The following is a 25,754-nucleotide window of genomic DNA, read 5'->3' as shown; positions in this document are numbered from 1 at the left end:
AACGCGGGGCGTCCCTGCAGGAACACGGAGCTGCCTCGGGAAACAAACAGCGGCTGTTCGGTGCGAGAAAAGCACTGCCAAGCTCACACTCCGGCTCTGTCGCTGGCCAGCTCCTGGTTTGGGGGGCCGGAAAGGATCCCCCGAGGGCAGGAGCCGAGTGGGATCGGACACAGCCCCTGGCAGGGCCCGGGACACCGCGGGATGGTGGGGACTGTCCCGGCTCTCGGGAGGCTGGCGGGGACTGTCCCGGAGCCTCCCGTCTCTTCCCTGTGAGCCAAGCAGCAGCGTTTCCCCACCCTTCCCTTGGGACAGCATCAGGCAATCTAATATGGTTTGTGTCAGGAAGTGTTTCCTGATATTCAAACTGAATTTTCACGTTTTACTTCAATCCCATTATCTTCTGTTTACACAGTCAAATCATAATAGCATAAATCTTAAATACAATACTGCATTATTAATATTTCCTCCTTTGGGTTTCCAGCTACCAAATATTTAGTCTTATGGCTAACGCTTGGTTAAAACCCAAGAAATGAATCAGCTCTCATTTTTATCACCACTAGCTGAGGGAAGAATTTGAAGGTTGTGGTTTTGAACCATTATTTAGCTTTGCATTGACATTTTTCATCCTGGCTTCTGGTTTTCAACCAATGCTGGGCAGCAGAAAGTAATCTGCTATTTTTTAGCTTACATATTCGTCCTGAAAAACACAAACCGAACCAACCAACCAAAGAGAAAAGGCACAGTTAGAACCTACTGCCAATCTCACATAATAGAATCCCTATCTTTACTTTATACTATGAATTTGTAACCAGGCCCCACTGTCTGTCAAGTCAGATCTGAGTTACACAACCTTTATTACAGGAATGCATCCTGTGTTTGCAGTGTTCTCCTTGCTCAAATAAACCAACCACGTGAGGTCTGAGCAGCTCATTCCAAAGAGGAAAAGTTGCTTTCCTCAGGGTCCCATTTTAAGGTGTTCATAACAATATTGCAGCGAATCTATCCCAGCCTGTCTCTGCTGCTAAGGTTTACTTTTTTGAGGCTACAGTTGCTTGGGAACTCAGCATCCCAGCGATACCCAGAGCCCCAAAAAAGCAGTATGGCAAGAGGTGCTGGGGTTGCAGAACTCGCAACTGTTTTTCAGCCACATCCTGCCCCCTCCATGGCCCTGGACTTTGCATTTCAGGTGGTGGGTGTTTGACCACATCCCTGGGCACAGGACAGTCCTGGCAGTGCTCCTGCTCCCTCCCTAGCTCTAACAGAGAGATGGGAAGAGCCTGCCTGTTTTATGCTGCATCCCACTGCCCAGTCCTGCTGCTCCCCAGCATGGGGCCACTGGGGGGGGAGCTTCAGGGCTTCACCTTTAATCCACACTTACACAGTATTTCCGTGAATGAAAACAAACTCCTCTGCTGCTGCCCCCCAATTCACTGCTCTGCTCAGCCAGAGCTCGGCTCCTCAGTCCACACTTTGATCCAAGAGGCTCAAGTACAGCCTTGGTCAGGTGTTGTTTCTGTGTCACATGGCACAAGTGCTCAGGCAGACCAGAGGATTCCTGAGAGCAGCCCTGCCTGGTGACTGTTCAGGTTTTAAATAAAAGCCTGAGCACATTAGGAAAAGCCACAGAGACAGTGTTTCATAAAACAGAGCCAGCAATTTGCTCCAGTACAACAAGGAGAGAGCGAGTGCAGCCTTTCAACAGCTGAGTTCCATCTACCTCAGTTGGTGCCACAGCCCAGCTCCTCTGTCTTTTCAGAAACAGTCTGTACTCTGAGTCATAAACCCCACGTTACACACTATTGCCTCAAAATGCAAACTGCCTCATCAGTCACTGAGCTCAGGCACAAAGATCTCGGTGTGAGGGAAATAAGCACCGTGCCAGAGGACATGCTGACATATTATCATTGCAAAGTTGCTTTAAAATCACCATTAACCCAAACAGTTATGATTATACATCTGGGACAGTCTTCAATTTACTAGTCATATGCTCTAACCTCTATTTTGCATCCAAAAAGCAGTTGGCTCCGAGGACAAATTTCACCCGAGTTATGCAAGCCAGGAGAGTCCTTGCTGCATTGCATGGGTGAAAAGACATTCAGAGTGGAGTCACACATCCCAGTCTGCCCTCAGAGATTCAGGAAAGCATTGAAACAGGCCATCCAAGAGTAGTGAACAGAGCAAGGGAAAGCACTGAAGTCATGGCTTTGAGACTGCTTTGCTGAACAACGTGTCAGCCAAGACAACATGAGGAGATCAGAGCCTGCTGCCAGACTACAGGAGTTGGACAATGTACTCACTCAGTGCTCACATGAGATGTGTTTCCTCTTTGTAACAGCTCTCCTTGTCACTGTTCAAGTTCTCAGCAGTTTGAACTCCTGCAATCTATTTCCTGTTCTGCTACTGCCTCATTTAACCTGTCTGCCCTCAAACCCTCCTTCCCTCCTGCCTTCTCTCAAAAGATAGGAACAAGATAAGAATCACCTCCCAGGAGTTCTGAGCTTGTAAAGTTCCTTGTTGTAAAATGACCCAAGGGTTGTGGCTCTCCCCGGCCAAGTAGAAACATGTAATAATAGCATAATTTTTTAGAAACTATTATGGACTTTGTGGTACATAGTGTTGATGATTTCTATCCCCAGAGTAACAGGTGATTTGCTTTCCCACTGTGTCTTTCTTGTGTACCAGTGTGTAACTGATCTGGAAGTAGGTCAGTAGTACATCACATTAGCCTGAGGTGCTGAGATTTGGGAACAAAACTTCTCCCTGTCTCTCTGGTGAAGTAATTTAGCATACACAGTAGGGAGTTTTCTTTGAGCCTGCAGTTATAAATCTGAATATCCAACATCTCATTGCTGGGAGGAATCTGGGAATGGAAAAGCCTGAGAAGATAACACTCAGGTACGTTGCTCCATATATTATTTATACACTACCTTTGCTCTGATTCCCCAAATATCTGTACCCACAGTGAGAAAAGCTGCCCCACAGCCACACGGATGATACTGTAAAAGACACATTCCAGGTTTAGAGACTTCTGAGAGCCAGATGAAAGTTGTTTGGTACGCTATGATCACTTGAAGATCATCAAAATGTTTTATAAGGAAAAACTTTGCCCTGCAAGGCTTGAACTGATTAGTGAAGCCTTTTCAAAATTCCCTTTCCCCCTCCTCCTTTGCTCCAAGCCCAGCTGGAGGCAGAGATCTTACCACCTTAGATTCCACTTTATATTTTAAATAATACACCACAGGCTCAGTTCCCTGGCTCTACACCCTTCACCATCTTTCACACAGGTGAAAAACGGTCACATTTTTTTACATCAAGGGCACAAATGACACCTGACGAAGCAGCAGATTTTCAGGAGCCAAACTTCAAACCCAGTAAAACTGCTGTGGAAACACATCCCTGAGCCACCTGCACCCTGTGGCTATATCAGTGTGGGCTTTGCTGGTGCTCCCAGGCCAGCCTTGATGGTTTGCTCCAACACAATGCCTGGCAGGCAGGCAGAAGGCAGGGAGCTGCACAGGGCTGCTTGAGGAGATGCTTCGCCCCTGGATTGTCCCAACACACAACAATCCCCCTGTATTTTTACCAAGTAAGAAGCACCCAGCACCTTCCTAGCCTGGCTGTGTCTGCCCCTCTGTCAGCAGCGTTTTCACAAAGCCATGGGCCCCACTCTTTTGGGCAACAGTGCCACAGACACCCCGGCTGCCCCTGAGGTGACCGTGCCCTCCCCTCACTCCACAGAGTTTGCAAAAAGCAGCCTCAAACCCAAACTGCTCCTCACTTATTTTTTTAAGTCTAGCAGTTAAAATACAGTGCAAAGAAGAGGCCAGTGGGTCTGGCAGCTCAAACAGAAGATGAAAAAAAAAAATTACCTCAGAGTGTTGGTCGAGTGGGCCCCGGTGTGTCCTCCAGCATCCCGCCTCACGCAGAGCCTGTTCCGCCGGGAATGGGAACGTGGTGAGTCCTGGCCTGAGCCCTCGCCAGGCTGAGGGGCTCCTCCACACATGGCACCAGTGACAGGTCCCAGCTCCCAGGCATAGCCCAAGCTGTCCTAGCACCACCCTGGCTCCTCATGGACAATCCTTGCTGTCCTGCTCCCAGGACGGCCCCTCCAGGCACTCCCGGGAGCCTCAGCCTCTCCCAGGAACAGAGTCTTCCCTCAGGCTTCTCCTGGCACAGGCACCTCCAGTTTAACAGTGAACATCTCCCCAGCACATGCCCTGGGGTGGTCACTGCTGGCCATGTGAGGCCAGAGCAGATTCCCCCAGGACACGGCTCTGGGCTGTGCCCTCCCTGCAGCAGCTCACTGCCCCTCAGGGCAGGGGTCACAGCACTGCTCATCAGCACCACGGGTCAGTAAATACAGGCCAGATTAAAAAACTGGCTCCAAATCCTGCAAACAGCTCACAGCTGGAGTGCCCATCAGCACACAAGCAGAGAGATTAATGGGTCGGTCCCATACAAAGCTTTGGCCTTACACATCCCACACAGCTCTTGGATGTTTTACATGGTTGTGGCTGTCAGGTAAGGCACGTGCTGAGCAAACTCCTTCACTGCCATCCTGGAGTTCCCTCATAACTCAGCCAAAGATAAGGAAGCCGGTGTTTGGGCAGGGCAGAGCAGAGCTGGGCAGTCCTCCTTTAAATGAAGCACAGAAATAAGAGGTGGACCAGGAAGGAAGGTAAGGAGGGACATCAAATCAGTCATCCACCACAGACAACGTTTCAGTCATGCAGGAAAAGCAAACAATTTATTTACATGTCTGATTGTACATTACAGCTACCTGAAGGATCCACATCAGCAAGGACAGCTTTATTGTCCCTAGAAAGTATTTCAAGAAAATACAAAGAAAATAGTGTAAATGGCACATTGCAACAGTACTGACATCACTTCACGGGTGGTGTAAATTACAGAAAGAGATTAAAAATGCCACTTCTGCTGGCTGCTTTTTTTTCAGTAACAATGGAACAAGTGGACTTTTCTCATTTTCATACTAAGCAGCCTTTAAAGTAAAAGAATAAAACCACCTAATTGCTTCTAAGGCAGCTTTATATTCTGTCAAATGGGTGCCGAATTCAGTCAAAAAATTCCGCTCTGTGAGAGCAGAACATACTATTTTATAGATTTTTGTAAGATTTAGGGGATAAATCATTTTTTTTTGTAAGATTTTGTAAGATTTAGGGGATATTGTTTTGTAAGATTTAGGGGATACTGATGATTTCTTCCTTGTGACTTAGCAGAGTTTATTATCTCACTGTGTCTGGGGGCTGGTGAGTGGGGTACTGATAAACCACAAGGTGTGAGTGGAGGGAACAATTTGAGGATCTCACCAGATGAGGGGGTCAACACTCCAGAAAAGAAACCACCAGCTCGAGAAGAGGCTGGTGGGAGGGAAGGACACTTCTAGGACCAGATGCCTGGTTGCCAGTTACAGATGTCCAGTCTCAAAACACATCTATTCAGCTTCCCAAATGCTGCAGGAGAGTGCTGTGCTACAACCCCCATGGGAAGGAGTTTATTCAGCATTTGCCAAAATGTGAAAAGCGAGACACCCAGTTTCTCACATCTGCAAAAGGAAGATCTCCAGTCATGCAGATCAGGGTCTGTCCTTGGGAAATGCTGCCACAGAAGCCAGGGAGGAAAGAGAAGGAATAATTTAAAGCATCTGAGGCACTCTAAGATGGCAAGTCTATGAATTGGTAATGCTATTTCTCTTTCCATTTCAATGGGCAAAGTAAATCACTTGCCCAATCCCACAAAAATAATCCCAGAACTGCAGTTAACCTGAAATGGGCAATGTGTTCAAATGAGGTTTTGGTCTGGTGTCCATTTCAAGTATAAAAAGAAGCAAATTGGCTTTAATGGAAATAAAAACTATAATTGCCAAGTCAGGACAATAACATTTAGTTAAGTGTTTTATTATTTTGAATTAACTGAAGCCAACAAGTGGATAGAATTGGTCTCATAACGATACTAGAACAATAAATCTGCGAGTGTGTGTGTGAAACATTGCCTTACAAAAGAGACCAGCCATCTGACACAACATTTCTAAAAGAAGACAAAGAACTGCTAATTATGTTAATTTTCATTTGCTACGTAATTTAGACCATGATCTAGTGCTTCTAAAAAAACCTGTACAAAATGAGTATTTTTTACATCTCAGAGGCACATGAATACAAATCTGATCTAGTTTATATATACACATGTACAAGAAACCAGATGATCAAATGAAAGAAGTGTATATAAAAAGTGCCCGAAACAGATGATAAAATGCAAAAATAAAATGTATCCTCACAACAGAGAAGTAAAAGGCACAAGTACTAAAATACGTAACCATGCAAAAAACGTGGGTAGTCTGTGCAACAAAGAAAAACAAATGGCTCTCACAACCAATTTTACAGTAATTCTCAAAATGTTTCAGTATTTAAACATAACATCAGTGCAACATTTACTGCCCTGTAGCAGGTTCACAAGACACGAAATTCTCAGTTCCCCTTCTGGCATCCTTTCTCCAAAGCCAGAATAATTTAGCTACAGATAAGGTATTATATAAAATAGGGCTGGTGTTGGGTAGTGTAAGATCCCTGTGTGGAGGAGTAACTGCAGCCCTCCTGCCCCCTTACCCTCTGCACACTCTCCCAGGAGAGTCCCTGCCCCTTGATGGGGCACAGCAGCTCTGAGGGGTTTGCCAGGGCCAGTGTCACTGCTGACAACAGGGGTGTGAAAGCTCCAGCTCACATGTCACAGCTGCACCACTAACAACACCTACACCAACCAGAAATACGGATTCGAGGGGTAGGTGTCCAAATTACACCACAGAAGCCCATGTCTGTTACTGTTATGTTTTCATGAGGTTTAAAGTTTCAGTCAAAAGTAATCCCTCTGTGTCTGTTTGAACAGGTACTACTCTTGAGTTGAAACAAAACCTTCACACTTAAGCCAAACACTTAAGCTAAAACCCATCGTATCCTGAACACCACGTAGCACTGTCAGCTGGCTCCACACTGTGGCAAACCCTGGTACCGTGGCCCTGGCTGCAGATGTTTGTGTCTTTATGGGCTGCTGCCGTTCCCTGTTCCCTTCGAGGTGTGCCTGCCAGGCTCAGCTGCAGGGCTGTGCCTCTCACAGGCTGTGAGTACAGAGTGCAGTGGGACACCTGTACAGAATCCAGGCAAAACCTGTGGCACATCCCAGTGATCCCACACCTGGATCACCTTCAAACTTACCCTACCTGCTTGTACACTGTGAGAATCAGCTTCAGTGTTTTGTACATGGAACACAACCAGCTTTCATGACCACACAAAAGGCAAGGACAGGACTGGCCTGGTATAAAGACAAGGCTGAAATTCTTGTCTCGGTAGCTAAAGCCATACTGAAGCCAAGAATGTTGAATTTGTCCCTTCCATCTGCTCCCAAGGCACACAGCCACTTTGACAGTGGGCACAGTGGCTGGGGACAAGACAGAGTATAAATGTCAACAGAACAAATACTGGGGAAGAATACCAGAAAGAAACAACTCTCTTGCACGTGGATAGGAGCAACTCCCAGTGCATTATACAGGATGACAAGATTCAGACCCAACACCTACTGCAATCCTTCTCAGTATCTAAAGGTGCATGCGGAGTTTCATTAAACAGAAACCCACACGTGCTTCAACAGCAAACTGCTCCTAGAATCAATACTTTGAATTCAAAAATACTGAGAAAAAGCCCCGGGGATGATGCAAAGAAAAAAATTGTCAGCAACTGTGGAACTATATCCTTTAAAACGAAGCAGCTGTGTTACATCACCTGTCATGACTTCTTGACAATGTTTCTCGAGAAACAAATGACTTGACAAGAATATGAGCATTGCTACTTACACCAGGAACTGCTCAGTTAAAGTTTGAGTCAAGTTTTCACTTAAATCAATATAAGCCAAGCCACTGATTTGGCAAGTGTTTGATCAGCTGCTACTTCCTTCCTTCCTTCCTTCCTTGGAAAAAATCCCTCAGACCACACCATACAGTATTTGTTTTAAGAGAAAACCACTGTATGTTCACTGTCATCAAAGAAGGAAAAAAACTGATCTTTTATTTGTAAATTCTAGTTCTTAGACTCATCACATGTCACCAGCACTATGATGCAGAGACCGCTGAGCCTGGTGTAACAGCCCAAAGTGTGTGTTTATGTATCAGCTTCCAAGCCCTCATTTACAAACCAGATTAGGGAGCCTAAACACTGTAGCTCTAGATCCTCTCTGGAGAGCAAGGCAGTTCTACCCAAGTAAATGGAGCATTGCTGCACTCAGACAGCAAAATATTTGTTGATACACATATCTTTGAGAATTAATAATGCTGTGTTCAACTCCCTACAGAGCTGGCTGAGAAACATCTGAATTTCTCCCAAAGACCATGAAAGGAAAGTTGGCAGCAAAAGTGCATGGGATGGTTTGGGGTTTTTTTTTGAGACTTGCTACAAATTTGCATATTAAAAATTCCTTAAAAATAGATGAGATAGTTACAGTTTGTCACTGTTGCACTTCAAAATAAGACAAATTCTTAAAGAGTTTGAGTCTTTAACAGAAGTTATTAAGAAAGCTGAAAAATCTTCTTTTGATGTCAAAGCAGTTTTGAATCAGCATCACTCTGAAATCAATACTAGGCAACAGCTCAAGACTGAAGTCTGGAGGGAAGCAACCAATACCAGAAAAATCTTGAGAGACTAATTTCAGGTACTCTCAAGTGCAAGTTTTGAAAGAGGCAATTTTTCTGTGTGTAGAACTGCCCTGACCAAGGGCAGCTTTCAGCCAAAAGCCACTGGTACGAAAATACCTGCGGTGGTTTGCAACTGGTTTGACCAGAATATCACTTTGCTTTTGAGAGTCTGAGGTTGAATGAACTAAGGAACAGATCAAGATACAGAACCTGGGATTGTGTTCACGTCCCCAAGGGTTAAGTGAGAAGCAGGGGTCTGACACAGCAATGTTTGCTGCATTTGTGCATTGCTACAACAGGGTGATACTACATTTCTGTGTTTGAAGTTATTTACCCAGGGAAGCGAGGCCCTTGTTCCAGCAAGAGTAACACTGACAGAGGCAGGCTGTACTTCCCCAGCTCTCCTGAGAGCACAAAGGCAGCACAGCAAAGAAGTAAAACTTATCAGAGAACAGACACCCAAACTGGTGCCTCCCTATCGCCACGTCTCCCGTCTGTTCCGCCAAAGTGTCTGGCACCTGATCAAAGTGTGCACTCTCTGCACCTTCAGCATCAGATTCCTCCCTGCCCCAGTGACCCATCAAGTGATCTCTTATTACCAAGTTACCTGCTCGTCATAAAATGTGATGACTTCTTTTCTGGGATAGAAGGGCTTTCCAGAGCTTGAACTGCAAGACAGATTGGTCTAATATCTGCAGTTACTCAGTCTAAGAATGCAATTGCTAATTATTATTTTTAGAAGTGGATACCTTAGAGGAAAATCTGCCAGTGAAATGCCTCTCCCACCTCCAACTCACATTATCTGTCAAACATAGCAAGTATCTGGATACGTATTTCAACAGTACCAGACAGCAGTACCACACCAAGGGCCCCACAGGAGCAGAAGGGTAACTCCTTTACACAATAAAACAAAGCTACAAACACCACCAACATGGTGGTAAGACAACTTTTCAAATGCAAACAGTGGAGCAAGTAAGAGCTTCTACATGCTGACACACTTGGGTACAGAGCTGAGGAAGAAGTCCTCCAAGATTTTAGAAAATCCACTGCTGGGAATATCCCTTTCAGGATTTTGGCCAGATTCGGTGACTATTTGTCACTAGTAGTGACTATTCACCTCTTACATATAATTACCTTCACAGGAACTTGGCTACCACTACAGTCATGTCTTCTGTTGGCGTCCATGGGCTCTGTGGTCTCAGTGAAGTAAGCCAGGCTCTGCTTTCAGTGAAACAGTCCTCAACATTTGCTGATGTTCCACCCTAGTGGGGACGGGTTTCAGATTATTAAAATTTTGAAGCCAAGTCTAGTTTACTTAAAAAATAATTAGGGAAAAACATTCAGTCACCAGTCTAAGCTGCAACAGCTTCACTCACATTTAAATCCACCACACAGGCCAGCAGTGTAACTTCCCAAACACAGCCAGCTCCAGAAGCAGGGCTGCTGGTCACCCAGCCCTGCTTGTCACAGCAGGTGAGCAATAGCCACCTGACCATGTGGAAGAGTCCTCTGTGGCCTATACAGAGAGCAAAGTCCCTGGCACAAGCCACAGATAGCACCAGGCAGAGGGAAATGGCATCACTAAAGTGCAGGTGAGGAGTCCTGCAGGCAGGTAGCACCAAGTGGCTTAACTGTTCCTCTCCTACCTTCTGGGTGGCACATCCAGAAGCAGCAGCAGAAGGGTGGCTGTGTGGGGTTTCCATGGTGTTCCACCAGCTTCTCCACAAACAGAAGCTGCTGCAATGTAGCACAGGACATTTTACACCATTCCCAGGTGGCAAAGGAGTGGTTTTAAAATCCTTTCCTCCAGATTACCCCAGAGTCCCAGGAACCCAGCCCTGAGACATAACTGCTTAAACCACACTGCACCATTTCTCCTGCAGACACCTTTGTGTGGGGTGTTGTGTCCCACAGTCATTCCTCTGGTCCCTTCTCTCTTTCCAGTTACTTTACACCTGCCTAATGCAGATACATAGAAACAAACTGTTTTTATTTTCTTGCCTTCAAGAAAGCCTGATTCCAGCACATCCCCTGCTTCCCATCGCTCCAGTAACACATCACTGAAGGCAAGAGCACAGAGATTGCAGAAAAATATATATATATTTACATCCATAACTGAATACAGTTTTATGTATTCAAATTCAGGAAAAATGCATCACATATACACACCAAGATACATCGAGAGAATACTAAGGGCAAGACACTGCCAACAGCAAGAAATACACAGAAAAGCACAGTCATTGCTACTGTAACGTTCTTCTGGGGAGTGTATTCAAGAGAGGAAACATCTCTATGCACTGGGGAAAGCCAGATACTCGGGCCTATTTTTCTGTGCCAGTTGGTGTGAATCAAAAGTGTGAAACTTTTACTTTAAAAAAAGTGCATGGAATAAAATTCCTTTTTAGCATTCAACTACCCAAATGATTCCATAAGCTCCTTATATAAGCTACATTATTAATTAAAAAGGTCCTAGCCCTACAGTACACAGATCCAGCTCCGGAGAACACAGGCACATGTTGAAGTCATCCCTATTTAAGGCAGCATTTAAGCATAAACTCAACTTTAAAGCTTATATTCTGTCACACTGACTTCTCTGAGCAGTCTCAGTACACACTTAAAAGTTAAGCACCTGCACAACTGCTCAGCTAAGCGAGGATGTGTTCCCTATTTAGAGCTTTAGATATGCACGTGTGTGCTCAGTCTGGACTGGTAACTCCTGCAAGACCAAGCTCCTTCTTTTTCCTGCCCTATAGGTAAAATCCACTCCACACCAGACTGCTCTCCATGGCTGTGTCAGCAACCACTGGATTCTCTCCACAGCCTGCCCAAAAAAAGGTCAAAGGAGTGCAGCTATATGGGCTGGAAAAGCAACTCAGCACGTGATGTCAAGGGCTGCTCCTCCTCCTCCTCCCCTGAAGACATGTCATGCAAAAATTTATTTTTTTTTTTTGGTAAGAACTGGAATGCATTCCTTCAGTGAAATCTTTAAACTCAGGGTGAGGGGAAGGGGCAGGATCCCAGAATTCATCTTAATGGCCCGTGATATACCCCTGAAAATAGGGGAAGAGATTGGAAGAGCTCTTTGCCTCAATGCTACAGGGACCCCCCTCCCGGCACAACAAACACACACACCGAGGAGCAGCTGGCTCAGAGCACCCCAGAGCAGGCTCCAAAGTGATCTTACATCAAAAGCACTTTGTGCTGACAGTGGCAAACAAGTGGATGGTGATTTTTTTTTTCTTTGCAAATAGCAAACAATTTTGCAGTATCTTCCTCTTCTTCCCGTTTACTTTGTGTCTTGTCTTTTCCCAAAGTTTGTTTTTTTGTTGTGTGTTTGGTTTTTTGTTTGTTTGTTTTTTTTAACCCGATGCGTGGTTGAAGTACTAAAACTTAATCAAATAGTAAATTACACAGTCAGCACCAGTCAGGAACTGAACCTGGGTATGTCAATTGGTTTGTGGTACCCAAATTCCTGGAAGAACGAAGAAAAAATTCTTGCTCCTAAAGTTAGGGCCACATCCATATGTTTCCATTGTCTTTTTTACCTTTACAACTAGAGGTAGAGTCATTTTGTCCAGTATCTAAAACAGCATGATCCAGTTATATTGTTATTACATTAATATACAGTATCCATCTTATCACAGGTATTGAAAGTGCATGGAAAAAGTCTAACCAAGCCAATTCAATGACAAATAACAGTGTACCAAACATCATATAAACACACCCGCGCACCCACACTCACACGTAGTGTATATATATATATTTATAGATTAATTTACAGTATCAGAGTGTTGTTTAGATCCAGTGGCATGTGCAGAAATATCAGGCAGTTGCTGCTTTTCCTTCTCCTATTCTCTTCAATTCTTTATTTCCAAGATGGACGGGTTGTGGTCCAGGATTGCCAGAATGATCTTGTCCATATACTGTCGCAATCTGTAGTTTATCTCTTCCTGCTCTTTGAGGGCTTCCATGAGCTGAAACACAACATTTCCAAGTTACTCTTGAAATATTCTCACTAGTTTACCAATAGTTAGATTTTTGAGCTGTGAAAGGCCCCTCAACCTCTCCAAAGATGAAGACTGCTTTGGCTTTTTACATCACATGTCCAATGCCAAACTGGCAGAGCTGCCAAGGAGTGACAGAGCCCCAGATCCTCCTAAAGCCCATGTTATTTGGGTGTCCATTTTCATTTGCCTTCACATAAGTACTACCCTGAATCTGCAGTTTCTTACCTCTGTTTTATTAGACAGGAAAAATGGCACAAATGGGAACAGTTTATGCAGGTCTGTGAGGTTTTACTGAGCCTGGGCCACAGCTGTCAGGCACTTCCCTCCTTTGAAGGGGGAGTGCTGGGCATCCCTTGCATGAGCCAGTCATGAGATACACAGGGAGAAAGTCAGACTTTTCTTGACAATAGCAAAAGCCCAATTTGCTTTTACCTAATTAGAGATCAACAATTAAACACCTTCCTTCTCAGAGCTCTGGTTCAGCAAGAAACTCAAGTATGCACTTCACTTCAAGGGCCTGCCCAGGAGTTAAAAGGCTGGCAGGTCATTCCAGTACACACTGGGTAAAAGGCCTGTCTCAGGACTCCTTTTGATGAAGAAATGGGGAATTCTGTCTGGAAGAAACAGAGCATAAAAGGCAAACAATTCCTTCTAATCTCCTTCACCACTAACCTGTCTTCTTCCCTGGGAGCTTTTATGTATCCATGGGCCTGATCTCACAATCTGTCCTGGAGCTCAGAGGAAGCTACATGAGCTGGACTCAGCCCACAGACAAATGGGCCTCCCATAATATCTTCCAAAGCATTATCAGATTATTAATTGCAAACTACTTATTTTCTTCAAGAATTCAGCTCTGCTACAGGGAATATAGGCAATATATAGCTCAAATTTACATAATAACTACCTATGGTCATTTCTGTATGAAACTTATGTCATACTATTACAATACCCTAAAACTGTAAAACAGTTCACTGAGAGTCTCATAATTCCTTTTTTTTTGAGAGAGAGAAATGGGAGAGTTATATTACAAGGAGCATCCCAAAACACTGTTAGACTTAAGGCAATCTTCCAACGCTCCTGAACTCCTATCAAAGCAGAATTTCTGTTGTTCATTTGTCAACTTCAGACAGTTCAACCTTGACAGTTAATTACACTGCAAAACGCTTATTCTTGGATGTGGTACCTGATTAAAAGAGCACATTACCTCATCTCTTGATGCAGAATCAATTTCAGCAGCCAGTGACTGGGCTTTTGTTTGCGTTGCAAAGAGATTTTTAGCTTCATAAAGACTGAGGCTTAGGATCTGTCCATTAAGGTCATCATTTTGGTCACGAAGTTTCTGATTCTCCTGTTTCAGGAGGATGAAAAGACAAATCGCTTTTAAGTTCTTCCTACAAGGTTTCATTAAAAATAAGTAATATTTTAACATCACAGGTAATGGTGACACGTGGGTGAGGCAGTAAATTAACAGCAGCTCTCTTACCTCCAGTGACAAGTCCTCCCTGCCTGGATCACAGGGCACAATTCACATTACTGATGCAAAGAAGTCCTGCACAGATGCAATGTGCATCTCACGCTTGTGATAAAGGGGGGACAAAACCTGAAGGCAGTGTGCTGGGGTTGCAGCTGTAGGCATTTTCCAAGGCAGCCCCACACATTTCACGTGGGTCAAGAGGCCTTTTCTGCTCACCTGCTTCAGCCGCTTTATTTCGTGCTCCATCTCCACCTCCCTGGTTTTGGCGTTGAACTCGCTCACGCTGGATGAGGAGCTTCTCCCACGCCCAGGGCGTTCACATTCCAGCTTGTACAGCTGCAGGTGCTCCAGCTCCTTCCGCAGGTCTTCGATGAGCTGTGGGCACACAAGGAGGTCGTGTATCTCCAGCACAACCCTGCACAACCATCCCCCCTGCAAACAGCCACCTCTGTGCTCAGACAAGCACCCTGTGAGCCTGGCTGAGGCCAGAGCCCTACAGCACAGCCACCTGCTCTTCTGTGGAAGCACAGCTCACTTACACCACCGCAGAGATGGAAGGGGCTCTGACTGCTAACCTTCATGTCCCTACATGTCCCTAAGCATAATTGCCCTAGTATGGGAAGTATTAGGGCACACATTTGAAGCTGCAAGTTCTCAAAGAGTTGTAAACCCTTTGGGTCAGGGATTGCCATTTATATTCTTGCAGCGTTCATCACCCTGTGGGCACCCCTCCCACAGAAACACAATCCAGCAGGACATTCCCTGGTTGTGGTATTCTCAGTGCTCATCCTGTCTGCCCATCCTTTTTCAGATGGGTTTGCATGCAGGTGAGAAGAGACTGCCTGGCCTTACATCCCTCTTCACACCTACCTCCTGTGTGGCTTCCCTCTCCTTGTTGAACTCCAGCCTGTTCTGCCGCAGCTTGTCCATCATTCTCTTGTACAAATCCATCTCATCCTTCAGTCGCAGACTCGTGTCCTCCAACCTGTCTGACATGCGTTGCCTTTCCTGCAATAAACGGGGAACTCCATAACCAGCTTGCAAGTGCAGGAGAAACCCTGAGTTTTACAACATGAACCTACAGACACAGCGGGTCGTAAGATGGTTTGTGTCCCGGGGTATTCCTGCCTCTAAATGTTCCAATTCCATTAATAGTTTAAGGAAGAAAAATTTAAGAATTCGGGCCAAGCACCGTATGAGTTTTGCTCTTACACAAATGAAATTGCTGTTAAATTGCTCAAGCACTCAGGGGGGTTTTGTTACCTCATCTAATCTCTCCGTTTGGGATTTCAGCCGTGTGACAGTGCTTTTCAAATCACCATTTTCTTCTTCCAGTTGCTGAACCCTGTGTTAATAACAAAAACCTTACAGCAGATATCTCTTCAAGACTGCAGGCATGCAAAATAGTGTGCTCTAAAAAGCCATTTCACTTGCACTTGACAGAAAGACCAAATACAAAAATCTTTCTAATCTTAGCACTTTTTAACGTGAGCTTTTTGATAGTTTGTTTTTAGGGCCCAAAACATCACACTGACCCTCAGATTCTTGTGCTCCTAAAAACAAGTACCTAAAAAAATAAATCAAATCGGAAGAAACAAATGTTTGCTACAGCTGGTCACAATTCCCTCCTTGAATCCATGCCAAATATCCAGCTAAGCTGCCTACATGGGCCACGTGGATTAAAGCATTAATGTAAGGCATCCTCCCAGCTTTTGGGCTTTAAGACACACAACTGCACAGCTACTCTACTGACCTGCCAACCTGCCACCATCTGTGCATTGTCTGGTGGTAAACAGCCTACATTTACATGCAAAGTAAAAATGAAGACAAGAGAACCTTGTGCTCTGTTCTGGGTGGCACCAAGGTGTTTGTTACCTTGTATTCAGCAGTTCGATTTCAGTGCCTTTCTCTTTTTCATACTTGCTGTAAGCTTCTCTATGTCTCTTTATCTCATCTTCCAGGGTCTGTTCTGCTGATGTTTCTTGGTCTTTCAATAGTTCCTCTAGTTCATGAACTCTAAGGAAACCAGATCTCACTTGAGTAAGAGCTTCACAAGTACTTAAAAAATAAGTGTGCAACTTCACCGCCTCCGTCTTTCTGGCCCATTCCTTTATTTCATTCTACTTCACCCTCTCTCTTGGCATTTAATCTCTCCCAGTATCTCTCCCGGTATTTAATCTACCCAATAAGCACAGAATTAAGTAGTACTGGTTCATCTATTATGTTTTCAATCTCAAGAAGCTGGGACTACAACCCAGCCTTATGCTCTTGCTACATGCAAGAAAAAAAACCAAATCCAACCACCACAGTAACCTTTCTCACAGTACAAGAGCTTGGTCTGTGCAAGTCAGTAACATCTCTGTTAAAGACACCAGTTTGGAAGGCCTCTGCTTGCTCAAAATTCATCCCTATTGCACTTGACTTCTCAGATGAAGCCTTATTTCATCTGTCAGCATTAAGGAAGGAGACTTGGTCATACTCTGCAGGTAGAGATGTTCCTTCCCCACAATTGTGTTCTGGCATGGTAAGGAGACCTGGCTCTGTGCCCTGTTACCTGTGAACTAGCTGTGTGTTCTCTTGTTTCAGTTTGCTCTTCAGGTCACCATTGGTCAGGCTGTCATTCTCCAGTTCTGTCACCTTCTTCTCTAGGTACGTTACCTGGAAGGGGAAGTGGAAAAAATGGAAGAGTTTGAATCTCTCTTCAAACGCTCCTTCACTGCTCCTAACTGGCATTTAGCTATTCTACTCTTTTTTAAAGGTGGCATATTTCTCTGCAAAGCCAGCAGTGAAATTAAGCTCTGAAATTCTGGGTTCCCCAGATCCAGCATCTTCCTTGAAGATGATCAATGCAAATACACCCCAAAGAAGTACTAACACAGTGCCTGGATCTGTGCTCACACAGCTCTTACAATACTGGGAAACAAAGTCGTAATATCAATGGAACATCAAGGAAATTCTGAATGAGGTACTTCAGATCAGGGGTCACTGTGAGCAAGGAGTTCCATCCATGGGTGCAGGTCTGCAGCAGGATTTGGTTGGGTCCATTAATCCCAAGGCACACAGCTTCTCACCTTTTCAGTGATATCATTGTCACAGGAGTCTATACTGTCTCTGAACAAGTCTTCTGTGCTGCCATTGCTGCTGCTGAAGTTACTGTTGTGGAAGAGTTGTCTGAAAGATCAGAAGGATAATTACTTTGCTTGATGAGGAGAGAGGACAAAGAGTCTGGTTGAGACTTTGAACATCTGATGCTAAAATCTGTGCAACCATTTCAGTGACAATTACAACTGTTTAAACACAAGTCTTACAAGAGACTGGTAGCTAAATGAAGTCACACTGAGCACAGTCAATGACATTAGTTCTAGGGAGTGAGTTCTTTGTTGCTTTTGATAGGATCTGCCACCAGCATTAACATAGTTTAAAAAATACTTAAGTCTTATTCACACTATGTACTGAATTGTACTTGCCTTATTAGAAATTTTAAAAAGGTCACCACTGCACACTGGTTGGTGCAGTTAATCTAGAAAATTTCATAGAGTAAGAATTTTAAAAAAATATAAAAAAAGAAATCCCAAGCAGTTCCCACTGTAGAATAGTGTCAGAAATACGTAACACTGGAGATTATGCAAAATGTTCTCAACCCTTACAGGCCTCCCCAGCCCAGGGTTGGCTCATTCAAAGGAAGATGACAATGCTGTATGTCCTCTTTAAAGGGGTGCTCTTGTTTTCCTTTGCATTTTGGCAACAACAACAAGGCCCACATTATGAGGGTTAAAGAAGCAATACCTGGACTGATGGAATAGCAGTATAAAGGAAGAAAGTTGGCAGACAAGGAAGCAACTATCTATGTTTTTAAGAGTTCTTTCCAGTTCAGGAGCCTGCTCCAAGCCAAGTATTGGCTTCTATATTCTTTAACATCTCTACCCAAACACAGGCCCCTTTCCTTGAAAACTTATCTTGGCAAATTTTTGTTTTCCAAACTTATTCTTAACCTCTTCTCCCACTCCCACTTATGGAATTGTTATGACTGATTCCACAAGTATTCATGGAAAAGTTGAAGACTCTTACCTTCCAAAAGCTGTGCTTGATATTTTCCTGTTAGGGCTATATGGATACAGAAGGAATGATATAGGAATTAAATACTGATTTGATCCAATTTTAATTGCACAATGAAATAGAATATTGACTATTTTAGCAAAGTCAAAACATGATTCTGTGAACAATATTCTTTAACAACTTAACCAAAAGCTGCAGTTACTAACAAATGCAAAGATGAGTGAAGCCACAAATTACTGTGATCATTAATAAGTCAATTTGCAAATACTGTTATGTTTAGCAGAGATTTGTCAGTGTAAATCAAAGCAAAACTAACATTAGAAACACCACAAAGGGACACTAAGTTAGTGATGAACTAGTGATTCTGGATTCCCAGTTTTTAGATGATTTTATAAACAGTTAGTTTCTTCTTCCCCATAATGCTTCCCAGTTCAGCACAGGAACTGAGGTGCTTCCCATTTTCACAGCTCCCTTCTGCAAGCCAGGGACTGGAATTATCCAAACAAAGGGTCACACCGCAGACAACAGCACCAGAACCAGATCAAAACATCCTGCTGCACCTCTCCATGAGAGGATGTCACATCTCAGCGTGCACAGGCACAGCTCTCTGCCAGGGCATCGCTCTCTTCCAGCCAGGCATTCACAGCCTCCCTCACAAAATTCCCAGAGCCCTGGTGGGTCATGCTCTGGGTGTTGGCAGAGCCTTGCTAGGGCAGGAACACTGTTCATGTCAAGTGCTCCACTGCTGTGCCATCGCCAGGGCAGTGTGCTCTGTCCCAGGGATTGTGCCAGCAGGCAGGACTCCCGTTCAGTTTCTAGGGGGAGCCAGAATCCCACCAAACAACTCCCTTCAAAAACCCTGGGTGATTGTTGCAAGCACTTTCCAAGTGCTCAGCACAGCTCAGAAGGGGGTGGAGTGGCAGAGATGTAAGGAAATTTCCTTACAGAAATGTAAGGAAAGAGCTGAAATTTCAAAGAACCCCAAAAGTAACTTCTGCCATAGGAACTGATCATTTTTCCAAGTTCCCTTGAGGATTAAAAAAAAAACCAAAAAACCCATAGGAACAAAGTACCTCTGCTGACTAGTAGCTTTAGGAGAGGTGTATGTAAGGTTATATGCATTAGCTAAGGATCTGCAGATCCCTCCTTCCCACCTGGAGAAAGCAGTAGTTAACTGTAGATCTGCACTAAGCAGCACAACAGATCTCACTTCCTGGGAAAAATTCCTGGAAATATCACTCTCACTCTGCAATCAAAGAGCTCATTGGTTAAAATATTTGAGTTTACTAATGCTGTCTGCACCTTAAGTCAGAAAAATAATTACTAGCTAATGAAGAACAGCATTTTGGTTCAGGCTAGATGTCAAACTCTAAATTTCTTACTGTTTTCTAAGGACAACACATGTGTAAGACATAATGGGATACAGGAAAGGAGAGGGTTCTCTCTCCCTCTCCTCCTGCTTCTAACTGGTGCCACTTCCAGGGGGCATTGCCAAAAGCAGTGCAATAGGCTGCTTACCTGTTTGCTTTCAAGTTTTTCAGCCTGGCTTCCAAATCGTTGAGGAGATTTATCTTTTTGCAGCACTGTGAGCAGTAAACATCCAGTAACTCGCTGTTATAAACATGCCTCATTTTTCGGGGGGTTTGGCCAGCGCTGTTTGCAGGAAAGGAGAGATGTTACTGGCTGTAGTGACCAACTCACAACTGGCTTTCCTCTTGACTGTGTGTCTGTGTGTCAGAATCACAGGTGAGGGACTTGAAGAATCACCTCTAACCACAGTCATCTAATTCAGAGCTGATGATGGAGCGTTCTGGCCTTAGGGCAAGTCTATCTGTCTGAGCTGAGCCTTTCCAGAGGACGTGGTCTGGGTGTCAGTGCAAAGAACCAGTCTGGGTGACCAGAAGAATAGCAAAAGGCATACAGAGTCCACTGGGATGCATGTAGCAAAGGCAGCTAGATCAGTATGTTCCACCCCAGCAGTGCCCTCCTCTCATCCTGCCCATCTTCCCATTAGAGCCTGGCATGCAAACCAAAGAGTCTCTTCTCCAAGAGAAAGACAGGAAGATGAAAAACAGAGTGGCTGGGTAAGAAGTCACACAAAGCCCCTCAGATGGTAGGATGAAAGGAACCCTGGAATGAGGAGGAAGGGAGAAGTGGACACAGAGGAGATAACAGTAGCTCTTGGCATGATAAAGAGAAAATAAATTCAAATAAAAAAGAGCAATCATGGCATGAAGTGCACTGAGCCCCAGGAATGAGAATGGAAAGGGCTGCACAAACCCAAGGAAGGAGGGGATGAAGGATACAAGCCATCCTCGTGAAAGGGCAGAGGAGAAGGGTGCTGGCTCTGCATGCAGGACAGAGGTGGCAAGGCTGGACTGCAGAAGTGCTGGAAACAGAGGGGAGCACGTGGGGGCTGCATGCAGAACAGAAGGATGCAGTGAGCTTGTCCTGTGTTAGCCATGAAGCACAAGACCTTCGTGTGCTGTTGATCCAAGCAGGCAAATCCTAGAGAATCTCCATGCTCAGCTCTTCCCAACCCTGCTCCCCCATTCCCCTGCCTGGGGAAGGACTGTAAAATCTGGAACTGACTCGGTCACAGGACGTAAGAGCTGCAGAGACTGAGGTCACATGCAGGAAACCAGTGCAGTGCTGTGGCTTTCTAGCTCCCAACAGAGAGCAGCTACTTGCTTATGATAACCCTCTGTCCGTGGGCAGCACTTCCCCTCCCAGCTCAGTGCTGAGGATTTGCAGTATCAGAACACCAAAGAGAAACAGCTCTCCTGTAAATCTTCTCTCCACTGCATCAGGGCTGGTGCACAGTGCTAAGCTGGTTTCCATTGCAGCAGATCCCTTCCAGTACTAGCCCTGAACTGTGAAATATATTGTCTGCAATACAATGCAATCTCTAGAAGCAAAACAGCCCAGTTATTTCAACAGAACCCAACAGAGGTTATCAGAAACAATGTATTTGCTCAGCTCTTATTAAATGCAGTCTGTCAACTGGAGGGCAGAAAATGAAGTGATAACATTTTAAGGTGGGTCTGTGTAACCAGTGTAAACTCTGGTATGGTCAGAGAAGAATAAAAATTAAAAATTGTTTGTTAATGAATAAGGAGCAACCTGGAAGATACAGATGAGCCAAGGTCAGAGTAGGCGTTGGTTCTGGTCTCATCATCAGGGCATGGGCTACTGGGAGTAAAATCCACATCATCTCCTTCCCCATAATCTTCAAACTGTTCTTCATTACTGATCAGAGAGGCGGTAGAGTAAGTGGAGAGGTCAGATGCTGCAGAAGGGTTGTGAGGACTTGACCTGAAACAAGAGGTCAAAACATCTCGAAGGCCGACTTTGATAGCACCTCACCTCACATGGAATCTGCCACCTTCACAGCCTGTCCCCTCACTGGAAGTTGTACCCCACTTCCTTTGTGCCAAAACCCTGAAGTGCTAAATGCATCTGATGTGCAATGGACATGGTGCCCTGAAGGGCACGAGCACGGGAATCTACAAACAAGCTGCTTGTGAGACAGGTTTGGATCAACACAAACCACTTCACTTTAAAGAGCACACCCTGATGATCCTCACTCACCATTTCCTTGTGAGGACTTCTGCTCTGAATGCAGACAACTCCAAAATGCATGGGGTAGTGAGAGGAACACGTGCAAGACAGAGGCTGTCGCTGTATTCCATAATCAGAGAGTTTTCCAGTAATCCCAATAAACCCTCTCCCACACCCCAGGAGTTCCAGCCACTCTCTTCTGTGTGGTCAGAAACAAACTTGAGCTCACCACACCTGAGAGTCACTAAAGCTATTGATGTGACCTTCCTTCCATCATGACAAATTGTGTCTTTCAGAGCAGATAAGGACCACAAGGAGAGGCTGCCTAACTACCAGAGAAGCACCTCAAATAGTGCCCAACAGGCAGGAATGGCAGGACCCTGTGACCTCAGAGAGAGAGGGCACAGAGGTAAATAGATCAGCAGAGCCAGGCACCACAGGAAAGCAGCTGGCAGAGCAGTTTTGAGCACATCACATCTAATAAAACAGGGCAAGTTGGCTGCAGAGAGGGCACAGTGTTCTCCTGCCCAGAGTCCAGACTGCCCTGCAGCCCCAGAGTGCACCTGCCGAGGCAGGGATTCCACACAGGTTTGCTCAGCTCCCACCTCAGTCAGGCATTCAGAGAGAAGCCACTAAATTCACATACAAGTTCTTACAAACAAAGTTCTCCCTACAGAAAACCCACCTGGAAGGCCTGAAGTAAGATGATTCACTTGTGGAACCCTGGCTTTGCCCAACACATTGCTCTTCCCACTACAGAGCAGAATCCAGGGCCTCTGGAATACAGGCACTGATGGAATCTGCTGGCACTTTGTGCAGATTGGTTCAAGTTTTCCACTCCCTCTGCCTCAGTGCACAGTGCCTGCACCTTCAACTCCACCAGCTGAGCCACGGGACAGTAACTCCCAGTTGATGGTTCTACAGCAGCTCAGCAATATTTCCTCCTATGTTTTTTTTTGAGTCTGCCTTGAACCTCCCAACCTCTCCACAGGGAGATTCTTTTTCCCGAAATACTACACTGATGAGCTGTAAACAAGAGATGCACCAGTGTTCCTTTGGCAAGCACTATCTGCATATCCCTTCCCTCCAAAAGCAATTAGCAGAAGAGGAAGCCTGCCAACATTTCAGATGTATGCTCTTTTGTTTCTCCCGTTTTGATGAGATCCATTTATAACCTGCAACTCATTTATCTAACTCACATTAACAGAAATTAGGGCAAGTCAAGCCTGGCACACTATTAAAGGATGAAGATAGGACTACTCACACTAGAAATAGATCAAACTTCTCTAACAAGGCTCCTTGGCTGGGGCATTAGTGAGAAGCTCAACATCTATTCACGAAGAACTGCTGTGCCATGTATTGATTAGTTTTTGGGGGATCTCATGATCTGTGTAACTGCAACTGCTGTTTGCATCTCAACATAGTTACACCGAGTCAGTTTGGGAAGAAGTTCCTCGTAACACCTCCAGCAGGACTGGAGGTCTAGGAATTGCAAAGCCATTTGCAAAAGAGTTGCTAAAAGCAGATGATTTCCTTCATTCTAACGCTTTCTGAAGGAAACTTTCATGTGTTTGGTGTTTTTTGTTTGCTTGTCTTTTAAAGCTATCTCCTGCTCTGCATGAAGCTTCACAAGTGTTTTCCCACAGATTTACCAAGGCTGAGGAGGCTTCAGAGGATAAACCAAGGTCTATCAGTAGTAGCACAGTAGCTCTTAGTAGTTCCTGCCTGCCCTAGAAGGAGGGTACAGGATGCACAATGCCTTTCCCACCCCCTTCACAAGAGCCTGACTGGCACAGCTGGAAGGAAAGACACTCATTTCAAACCCAGTACAGGTGAAAGTCACTGCAAGGATGGGGCTTTGGAGAACTGGGAATGGCAAGCAAAGGAGACAAGTTTGATAAAGAGCTGATGAAAACTGTAATTATCTTGATAAATCTCTGAGATTGCTTGGGCAAGTGGGAAAAGGTCAGAACAGGTAGCTGAGAAATTCAGGAGGAGGGCAGGAATGAGGCTGCACAGGGAGCACCTGAGGAGGCCCAGGAGAGTGAAGGAAGGCTGCCTTAGCCATGAACAAAGCTCAGGACACACAAGTTGAGATGGCAAGCCAAAAATAGGGAAGACAAGGCAGAGGCTTACAAAGCAAGCCCAGCTGAGCTCTGTCCTGTGGTACTGCATTAACTCAGTTCAAAGCAGGATTAAATCAAGTTGGGTCCTTTTCCCACCCCAGTCACCTTTAGCCAACACCCCCAGGGACACACCTGGGAAGAGTCAAGTTAGGATTACAGAGACACTGGTGTTAACAGCAAACTATGGTTACACACACACATGCCAGCACACCCCGTGTTAAACACCATTTACTGCTGAACACTAAAGGTTATGGAAATTAGAAACACAAAGAATTAACTTGGTACATGAAGTTGCAAAGCAAATCTGCAGAGCCCACTGCCAGGTAACTAGATGCACAAAAGACTAAAGCAGCATTCCTCATACTGAACTGCTTTGCAGGAAGTATTTAATTCCAGCATGTAAAGCTTAAGGGAACACAGAAGATCCTAAGTTTTGAGGGATGCCAACACAGTGATCCATCCTGGAGAGACCCACCAATGCTTTCACTTCAACACACAAGTCCTGTGAGTGCTCACAGAACATGCCAGAAGGAGCCAGGACTGGGACTACCTAAGCAGGCCTGGACATCCATCTCCCTCACACTGCAAATGGATGTTTAGTCTCTCAATCCACCAGACCTCCTCAGCCTCCCACAGCAGGGATTAGTCACCCAAAGGCTCCTTCCTCCCTGGCACACGCCTTGGAACAGAACAGAGCTGCTGCCACGGGGCAAAACCAGCACTCACTTGTCCCCGGGCAGGAAGAGGCCCCCCAGGACACCGTCCTTGTCCTGGCAGACGTCAGAGGCCTCCGAGCTCTGGGCACTCTCGATGGCACTGTCCATGTCAGACTCATGGTGAACCTCCTGCTGGGCCAGAGTCATCCCGTCCTCATCAGGGAACAGCTCCGACTCGCTGTAGGCGCTCTCGCTGTCCAAGTAGGCACAGTCCTGGAGTTCACCCCCCTGGAAGGAGAAGAGTTGGGAGTCAGTTCAGATCGCCCCTTGAGGGAGTCAAGCAGATACAGGAGAAGCAATAACCCACTCTCTGGCTGCCCTGGCAAGCAACAGTGATACTGAATAAAAGCCATAAAACAACAAGCTGACCTGCTTTTACAAAGCCAGTTCCTGCAGGCCCCTGAGGTAGCTTGTACCTTCCAGAGGGGCTCAGATACTGTCTCTGACTCTTACATGGGAGTAAGGGTCAGAGGACACAACACTCAGGCATGAAATGCAATCAATTTTGCCCTAATTTACTAAAAAAATGCACTTGAAGTAACAAATATCCTCAAAGTTTTATAACAAAATGAGGCATCCTTTGAAAGAAGATAATACATGAGTCACTGAGAGTTAGTCCTGTGATTAATATTATAGATTAAACAAAAGCAAACCAGATAAGCCTAACAGTTTACTCTGCCTTTGAGGATGCACAAAAATATATAAGGTGAAAAAAGAGTTGGCAGGTGTTAAAATGTTTATGGTAAGTCATGATGATAAAGATTTAAGAGAGCAAGAAAAAAAAAAAGACTGAAATCATCTGTTCCTGCTTCCTGGAACCACGTCTTGATCATGTATCAACTAAAATAAGACATCATTCTCATTAATGCAACTCTTTGCTCTTGCTGTTCGTCCTCTCCCTCCCCTTCTTGCCCCGTGAACACTCACAACAGCCAAGACAAGCTGAGTTCTATTTGCTTGGCCCTGAGGGACAAATAAAAATTCTTAATTGAAAAAATAAAGGCGAAGATTTCACTCTGTCCTTTGATAAGCAGCAACACAGGGTTGCTTTGACAATTCCCATCCAGCATGACACAAATAACTCAAAGGTCCAGAGCGAGTCCTGCAAATGCTCTGACTCAG

The 25,754-nt window shown here is 45.1% G+C and overlaps 1 protein-coding gene across 2 annotated transcripts in view; it reads right to left on the bottom strand.

Moving 5' to 3' along the window:
• Positions 1-10,773: 10,773 nt before the first annotated feature.
• RAB11FIP4 (RAB11 family interacting protein 4) overlaps positions 10,774-25,754 on the bottom strand; it is a 62,213-nt gene continuing 47,232 nt past the window's right edge. Inside the window, exons 2-13 of one of the 2 annotated variants that reach the window (XM_029960036.1) lie at positions 24,643-24,860; positions 21,353-21,544; positions 19,748-19,882; positions 18,242-18,277; positions 17,245-17,344; positions 16,728-16,831; positions 16,049-16,189; positions 15,437-15,518; positions 15,044-15,181; positions 14,390-14,548; positions 13,904-14,047; positions 10,774-12,666 (exon numbers count right to left, since the gene is read on the bottom strand). In XM_029960036.1, the coding sequence (XP_029815896.1) occupies positions 12,550-12,666; positions 13,904-14,047; positions 14,390-14,548; positions 15,044-15,181; positions 15,437-15,518; positions 16,049-16,189; positions 16,728-16,831; positions 17,245-17,344; positions 18,242-18,277; positions 19,748-19,882; positions 21,353-21,544; positions 24,643-24,779 (1,485 nt within the window). In that variant the 5' untranslated portion in view covers positions 24,780-24,860 and the 3' untranslated portion in view covers positions 10,774-12,549. The remainder of the gene's footprint in view (positions 12,667-13,903; positions 14,048-14,389; positions 14,549-15,043; positions 15,182-15,436; positions 15,519-16,048; positions 16,190-16,727; positions 16,832-17,244; positions 17,345-18,241; positions 18,278-19,747; positions 19,883-21,352; positions 21,545-24,642; positions 24,861-25,754) is intronic. The other variant, XM_025895144.2, reaches the window with a different exon arrangement.

The sequence above is a fragment of the Manacus vitellinus genome, unplaced genomic scaffold, assembly GCF_001715985.3.
Source record: "Manacus vitellinus isolate BGI_N305 unplaced genomic scaffold, ASM171598v3 scaffold_24_pilon, whole genome shotgun sequence".
NCBI lineage: Eukaryota > Metazoa > Chordata > Aves > Passeriformes > Pipridae > Manacus > Manacus vitellinus.
Note: the sequence above shows the minus strand (reverse complement) of the source record. Positions and strands in the feature narration are given on the sequence as shown.